This window comes from Octopus bimaculoides, chromosome 3 (genome assembly GCF_046866305.1).
Source record: "Octopus bimaculoides isolate indiv1 chromosome 3, ASM4686630v1, whole genome shotgun sequence".
Taxonomy (NCBI): Eukaryota; Metazoa; Mollusca; class Cephalopoda; order Octopoda; family Octopodidae; genus Octopus; species Octopus bimaculoides.
The window spans coordinates 90,252,618-90,261,149 of record NC_142930.1 but is presented as its reverse complement, the minus strand read 5'-3'; the positions used below and the strand labels follow the sequence as shown (position 1 = coordinate 90,261,149).

General features: G+C 37.8%; 1 protein-coding gene across 1 annotated transcript; it reads right to left on the bottom strand.

The window, feature by feature from the left end:
* Positions 1-3,617: 3,617 nt before the first annotated feature.
* LOC149136632 (uncharacterized) lies at positions 3,618-4,106 on the bottom strand. Its single transcript, XM_089348390.1, has one exon. The coding sequence runs from the start codon at positions 4,104-4,106 to the stop codon at positions 3,618-3,620; it is 489 nt and encodes a 162-aa protein (XP_089204516.1).
* Positions 4,107-8,532: the final 4,426 nt, after the last annotated feature.

Here is an 8,532-nt window from a genome sequence, read left to right as displayed (position 1 = left end):
TAATGTTGATGACGACGGCGATGATGATGATGATATATGTATGAGGGGATGCTGAAAGTTATTTTGGCTTTAAGGCCTAGCTGGAGGTCCAACCTTCCAAGCTCTTTTACAGGGCTTAGAAAAACTGAAAGACTACTGCAATAAGTGTGTGAATCTGAGAAGAGAATATGCTGAATGAAAACATAATTAACTGATTCTCCTGTATTTTCTTTCAAAACATTTCAGCACCCCCTCATACATGTGTATGTGTGTGTGTGTGTGCATGTGTATACAAGCATACAAGCATATATATATATATATATATATATATATATATATATGTATGTGTGTGTGTGTGTGTGTGTGTGTGTGTGTGTGTGTGTGTGTGTGTGTGTGTGCACAAGAACGTTTTTCAAATTCCACCTATGAAATCTACGCACAAGGCTTCGTTCAGCCTGAGGCCATAGCAGAAAACTAGGAGACACTTACCCAAGGTGCCAAGCAATGGGACTGAATGAGTAACCATGTGGTTTGGAAGCAAACTTCTTGCCACATGGCCACACCATGTTGATGGAATTGAAAAAAAATGTATTCTTTGTTGTTTTGTTAGCTTTTAATTTCTATGTCTCACCATTATCATCATTATTATTTAACCATCCACTTTTCTATGTTCGCATAGATGAGTTGAAATTTCTGTTGATGAAAATATGAATTTCACTATATTAAGTCAATTCCTTTTTGCCATAAAAAAAAAGAAGAATATCAAGACTTCATCTGAAAACACATACAAATTATTCTGTTATTTGTTTAATGTTAATATTGTTGTTCTTTTTTTTCTTTTCTTTTCTTTTCTTTTTATTTTTCATGTTAGAGTTTTTGTAGTGACTTGTACAATGTATGAAGGATTCTGAGTCAGAATCTGCTGACTATAGTCACAGAAAAGTGAAGAGATTAGTTCTAACTTCCTCAACAGCCAAACACTTCATTTTCATCTTACACCACTTCCTTTAAACATTAAGTGTTTACCCAGTATTATGTAGTATGTGCTTGCCAGTATTGCTGTATGTGAATATGCATACATAAATGCAAAAATACACACACATACACACGCATACTTATATATGTATACATATATATGTGCGCATATAAATATATATACATGTATATGTATTTGTATATAATGCGTAAGCGCATATATATATATATATATATGTATATGTATATATATATATATATATATATATATATATATATATATATATATATATATATATATATATATATATATATATATATATATATATGTATGTATATATATATATATATTTGGATAAATATATATGTAATATAGGTAATATATATAATTATACCTACACATATATCAAATACAAATACATGTGTATATAAATATATATATGTATCTATATATATATATATACAAGTGTGTATGAGTGTATATGTATATATACATATACATATATACACATACATATATACATACACATATGTATGTGTATATATATATATATATATACATACATATATTTGTATATATATATATATATATATATATATATATATATATATATACACACATAGGCACATACATACATATATACTCAGATGCACATAAGCATTTATAGAGACAGAAGCATATATATGAATGGGTATATATTACAGATATACATGTCGTGTGTGTGTGTGTGTGTTTGTTCATTTGTTTCTATACATGTATACATTATAAAAAGGAAAAAGAAAAATAAATACTCATAGGGGACATCGTACAAAATCATATCTAGATGTCCATGCATATATTCACAACCAAGCAGCTCAGTGTATGCTTGTGCATTTCTCTAAATTTACATATGTGGTAACATTAATATTATGTACACATAAAGATATTCAAATAGTCAAATGAACACAATTTCATATGCAATGTGAACTTGTTATATATCTATAGCTGTCTATCATCACCGCTATTATCAACATCCACTTTTGCATATATATATGTGTATACGTGTGTGTATATATATATATATATATATATATATATATATATATATATATATATATATATACATACATACATAATTAAGGGATCAGCAACAGTTGCTTCACCACATACCGAAGTTCAGAAATAGCAGCTAAAGTGCTAAAACTCTAATAGAAAGCAATACTTGTAACTCACAAAGTATTGCTATCTGTTGGAGTTTTAGCACTTTAGCTGCTATTTCTGAACTTCGGTATGTGATGAAGTAACTGTTGCTGATCCCTTAATTATGTTTATAAATTTATAAGAACTTTTAAATAATTTCTTCACCGATAATGGTGTTTACATACCAAAAGGCTTGGTAAAAATTATTAATTATTAATTTATTAATAAATTAATAATCCTTTACCCTTTTATTTGTAATATATATATATATATATATATATATATATATATATATATATATATATATATATATATATGTATATTAGTATATATGTATATAACATTATCATCATCATCTAATGTCCATTTCTCATGGTGGCACATATATATATATATATATATATATATATATATATATATATATATATATACTAGCAGTATAGCCCGGCATTGCCCGGGATTTAACTAGGATTATGAAGTGATCAAGTGCTTTATTTCAAACCAAAATAAGTAACATTGACATCATATTTGAGTGAAATCCGTTGAAATTGGTTGGCTGAAAATGGTTTGCTGGCAATTTGATTGTGAAATCCCATAAGGAATCAGTTTATTGGTTATTTCCACTCATTGTCTGCTTTTTTTTAAGTTGCATTAGAGATCTGCATAAGAGAAGGTTGATCTGAAGGTTTGCATTGGGGATCTGGATTGGAGCAGCTTAGGAAAACTTACCACAGCCTTAACCAAAAAATAAGGGGCCTGTCCCTCTAGGTTACATCTATGAGCAACTTAGCCAATCACTGATATCAGCCGAGTGAGCATTGTTGCTGGAGAAGTCAGCATTGTCCAATAAAAAAGAGGAAGAGTCCATAAGTCATGTTGCCATTGTTTGAGAATATGTCTGACCAATGCTTCTGGATCACTGTTTATAACCACATTGGCTGCAATGACAACTTGTCTATAAAACTTCACTATAGTCAACATTGCATGTTCTGCCCTGAGGAGCATACACAAAAAGAGCGTGTCTACTACCCACACGGGAGCAGGCCACATAAATTTGCCCATGTGAAAAGCATGGCTCCCCCAAAGGATGCCTGCCACTGATAGTGTTTGACCTTGGGATTTGTTGATGGACATGGCAAAGCATGGTCTCATCGGGAACTGCGATCTGCGGAAGTGAAATGGTATGTCTGACCCCGAGGGATAAAGGTGCACCCTTGAAATGAAAAAATTTTCACCCCTCCCACACTCTGTAACAATAGTGGCCTCAATCAAGTGGGGTATCAGGGACTTAACTACTAAGCAGGTCTCGTTGCACTGTTTAGGCGGAAGCAAGTTTCTGATTAGCATAATTGGGTATCCAACCCTTAGCCTAAGAATGTGAGGTGGAAGCCATGCTGGCTCCAATGAGTTGAGAAACTCGATAGGGTAATTGAGAATGTCTTGGGGGTCACAGGTCTGGTCAATTGATTTGTAGATGCGCTCCTCACCCGGAATTCAGCTGGTCATTGATAGCACTGACAGCTACATTTTTGGGGGCCAGGATAGTTCTTTCACTGAGCCAATTGATGTCTGCATAGTTACTTTCCTGATTGGGGAACACTGTTTCCAAAAGATCAGAAGGGCTTTCCACTGTGTTGCACAGTTCAGAGATGGATATGTCGCCCTTATCATTCTTAGGAACCTTCCCTTCTCCAAGAGCTAAAATGTTTTCAGCAAATGCTGCAGACGTGCTATCACCAAGCAAGTGCGCATGCATGTTTGTGCTTAGGCTTAACATCTTAACCTGGGGCCACAACGTGGATGACTTAAGGCATGCACGCACTTCATCAGCCCTGGTTCCTTTAAGGATGACAGGAAGGGTTTGTAGGAAATCTCCTGAAAGCAATAGAGTTACACCACCCATAGAAGCTGTAGAATCCCTGATATCTTTCAGTGACCTGTCCAATGCCTCAAGGACACCCTTATTGGCCATTGTGCATTCGTCCCATACAATGAGACGGCACTGTCTAAGAACTTCAGCTTCCTCTGAATTTTTGCTAATGTTGCAAGTAGGAACCTTGGCTCTAACCAAATCCAAAGGCAGCTTGAATGCCGAGTGCGCCGTCCTACCTCCTGCCAATAATGTAGCAGCGATTCCCGAGGAGGCAACGGCTAGCGCAATTTGTTTCTCTAGATGAATCTTAGCAAGTATTAATCGAGTTACAAAGGATTTGCCGGTACCTCCAGGAGCATCGAGGAAAAAAATGCCGCCCACCTGTTTTTCAACGGCACTGGCGACAGTTTCGTACGCCAGCCTCTAATCAGCGACCATTTTCGGTTCATTTACTCTCAGGTACTCTGCAAGGCCCCCAGCGTCATACAACAACTCCAGAAGTAACGTTGGTGTGAGTGTGTTAACGTCCTGTCGCAATGAGGAAGGCTCCCATTTTGAGCAGGGCATCCTCAATTTCAATCAGCGCATTATTGTAGATCAGGTCATTGTATCGAATGTCAGCATTAGGGCACTGTTGCTTTGACATCCAAAGGAAGTCCTCGGACATAGAGACTCTGTACTTCACCCACAAAGAAGCTAGATCAGACAACCCACATATTTGGAGCAAAATAGCGAAGACTTGTAGGCTTTTGGGTGAGTTTAGCAAAGCCCCTTCTGCCAAAGTAGAATCCCATTGTGAGTCATCCTCCAAAAGCCCACGCTGAAAGCAGGCTGCCCGAAATGTGTCATAACACACATTGTCAACAGTTTTGATGTCCTGGAAGCTTTCTGGACCGACAACTTCATGAGGAAGGAGTCGCAAGTAAAAAACACTCCTGCTGGCTTGGGTGCACCGTGTATAGCCTCCCGAGGCAATCTGAAAACTTAATGACTAGATGCCCATCTACATCAACCACCGACTGTCTTCGTGTCCAAACGTTTTTATCCCACACAAAGTAGGATGGCAGTTGCGGATAAGAGTTTTCTCCTTCGGCAGGGCAGCATTGTGCTCAGAAAAGTATACACGCTGACCATTCTCCAAATGAACAGTCAGATGCATGATTGCTGAGGGGTCGTTGGGTTGACGATGTTGAATGCCGAAATGGTAACCATCCTCCCCGCAAGTGAACAAAAGGGGGTACTTTAGGCTGTCGTAAGAGCGGTGAGTTTCACTAAACCTACGAAGGCCGTCGCTACGGCATGAGATAACTATATCTCTGGGGTCGTTTTGGTCCCCATGAAGAACGACTGCCACCTCATTGCATGCGGGAGCATTGAAGCAGCGAGCCTGCCCCCCAGATGGCCTCTTGTCAGCGTCAATGATCACATTGTAGTTGGGACAGAGTGCGTTCTCCAACGCGCATTTGAAGCTGAGGATGTAACTGTTGTGCTCATGCAGCATTGTTTGTAGGCCAAGTAAGATGTCTCTGTCGAAAGTTTCAGCCTCTATGTTGTCTCCATTCGCCGGGAAATTGGCTACTCGTGCTGCGGCCTGCTGATTGTAGTCAGAGATGAAATAAAGCTGCAAAAATACTGGTTAACTATTGTTAGGGGGCTGGAGTGACCCAATGAGGTGGTAAACCTGCCCCTGGACTTTAAAAGTTGGCATCCACCTTTCCTCTCGGACAACTTTAGCCCCAAAGGAGGTCATCTGGAAAGCGCAATTGTATGTCCTGTTAAGTTGTCCTGCCAGCAGGTCCTTCAAAGGCTGTGGAGGGTCTTCAAGTGGTGGCAGCTGCACTTTGCCATTTGAGCAGCACATCCCAGGTGGTTCGGCTGACCATTTGTTAGCATTGCAGTGCTTACAGGTGGAGCACATACCCCCAATCTCGATTTCAGAACGGGAGGAGTAGCTTATCGTTGGTTCATAGTTGAAAGCCTTCATGAGCCAATAGGAACTTTTGGGGCTTGTAATGCCACGAGCAGCCTCTCACCGATGACTATTCCTCTGTAGCCTACCATATCTCTGTGGAGGAGTTTCAGCAGATTGCGTAGTAGTAGTGGCAGCAGTGTTTTGCGAATTTCGGACTGCTCGTTGTTACGCAGTCTCGGTGGCTCTTGAATTGGCAGTGGCAGCAGCATTCTTAGAATTGCGTGTTGCCCGTTGTTCGACAGTCTCGGAGGCTCTTGCTTTGGCAGTGGCAGCAGCATTCTTTGAATTGTGTATTGCCCGTTGTTCAGCTGTTTCAGTTGCTCTTGCATTGGCGGTGGCAGCAGCGTTTTTTGAATTGCGAGCAGATCGAGCTGAGCTCATTTCTGGAAAACGCACCGAACCGTTGTACGACCTCCTCCTTTGTAGTCGCATAGCTCTTTCGTCGTCACTTTCAGTGACTCTCCTGCTCAAAGCATGCAAAGAGGTCTGAGCCAATCGCAAATTACTTTCGTGGGAAGTCTCATTGACCCTTCTAGCCCTCTGTGCCAACGCAGCAGCCGTTCGACGCCCGAGACAAATTCTTTTCTTAGGTGGCATTTTGTAAATTGGGAGATAGAGAAAATGAAACTGACAGATGATGAAATGTAATTAAATGTAGGCACAAATGAAGCTGAAGTTGCGATTCTGATGAACGAAAACTCAGCAATGAAAACAAAACTGTTCTCAAACACAGACAACTTTATGCGGTCGTTTTCAATTAAGAGTAACATGTTTCGTCAAACAAACAGCTGAAAAATAAAGCAAAATGCAATAGAATAGAATTGAATTGAAATATATAAAATAAAAAAATTAAGAATGCATACTCTCGACGTAAGAAATGTGCTACAAAACCCTATTTTTGAAACCATGTTTCATGTTTAAGAAGAAAAAAAAAACGTTTGACATTTTCAACCTCGGAAATCCCCCCACACACACATTGATCTTTTCACCATCTATTTTTCAATGTACGGGGAAAATACGGAGATTAAGAATATGGAAAACATTTTTTCACTCTTCGTAAGAAATATAACAGTCAAGTAAAGAATTTAAACAAAAAAGCAAACAAAAACTAAGAAACCAAATGTGCTTGTTGCTAATTACATCGTCATTAGGCTTTATTTTCTAATTGAATTAACCAACATACAGAGATGAAGAATATGGAAAACATTTTTAAATCTCAAATTTACCAAGTACATGTAAATTTTTAGATAACACTCGCACGCTTTTCACTAAGAAAAAAATAAATGGGACACTGACAAATTGTTACATACCTCGTTGTTTCATTGTTGTTAAATAAATGGATGGTGATCTTACGGTACGATTCCTAAATATGGGCTTTTTCCGTAGAAAGTGTCTTCGGCGATCTTTACCAAAGATCGGTCTTTTCCGTAACACATGCACGATCTTCACTACGGTGTTAGGGTTAGGGTACGGAAAAGGCCGATCTTTGGTAAAGATCGCCGAAGATACTTTTTACGGAAAAGGCCGATATTTGGGGCTCGTACTGGCGTGAAATATAAACAAAACTCTTTCGTTCCCAAAGTAGCATGTGTGTGAATGAGAGGGGGAGAAAGATGAACGATATAAAATAAATAAATGATTTAAAGTAAATATATTTTAATTGTTGTGTGAGAAAGTATACATAATCTCATTATAAAATATAGTGTCTTTCAAAAACATTGAACCTATATCTCATGTTTAAGAAAAAAAAAATTAAAATTTTTGATGAACGCTGACATTTTATCTTCCTTTTCCTTCATTAGACGCTTTGTTTCTCCCTTTCCCAGTTTTTCTTGAATTTTTTTTAGACGCTAGCAAACAATCTGTATCTCTCTCAGTCACTCTCTCACACATACATAAACACAATTTGACTCTCTTCTTCACGCGCATACGCCTCCTTCAAGCGCATACGCATATGGTTGAAAATCGATTTTTACAGCTATACGCGGGTGCCTCTGAGAGAAAAAGTTGACGAAAATGTAGATAGGGTCATGACAAATCGCCTCTTACATTCACGCACACACACACACATCTTGTCTTATATAGATGCTGATATATATATATATATATATATATATATACACACACACACACACACACACATTGCAAATATGCATGTGTGTGTGTGTGTGTGTGTTGCATCATGCAGGGACATGAACATCAATGGACAGCATTAATTCATGACTTGAAGCACAGAACTTTGGCCCTCAATCCAGGCATCAGGAAATAAGCAATAAAATTGTGTATATGTAGGAATATATATATATAGATAAATATATATATATGTGTGTGTGTGTGTGTGTGTGTGTGTGTGTGTGTGTGTGTGTGTGTGTGTGTGTGTGTGTGTGTGTATGTGTGTATATATCTATGTATATATGTATGTATGTATGTATGTATGTATGTATATATATATGTGTATGATGTATATGTACACACGTGCATATATATATAATCAAATGAATAATAACAGATGATGGATAAATTGTCAACTCATTACAACTGTTTCTTATGCAA

What these genes read in the sequence shown, in the direction of transcription:
- LOC149136632 (XM_089348390.1), bottom strand. Translation starts at nt 4,106, where the DNA reads ATGGCCAATAAGGGTGTCCTTGAGGCATTGGACAGGTCACTGAAAGAT.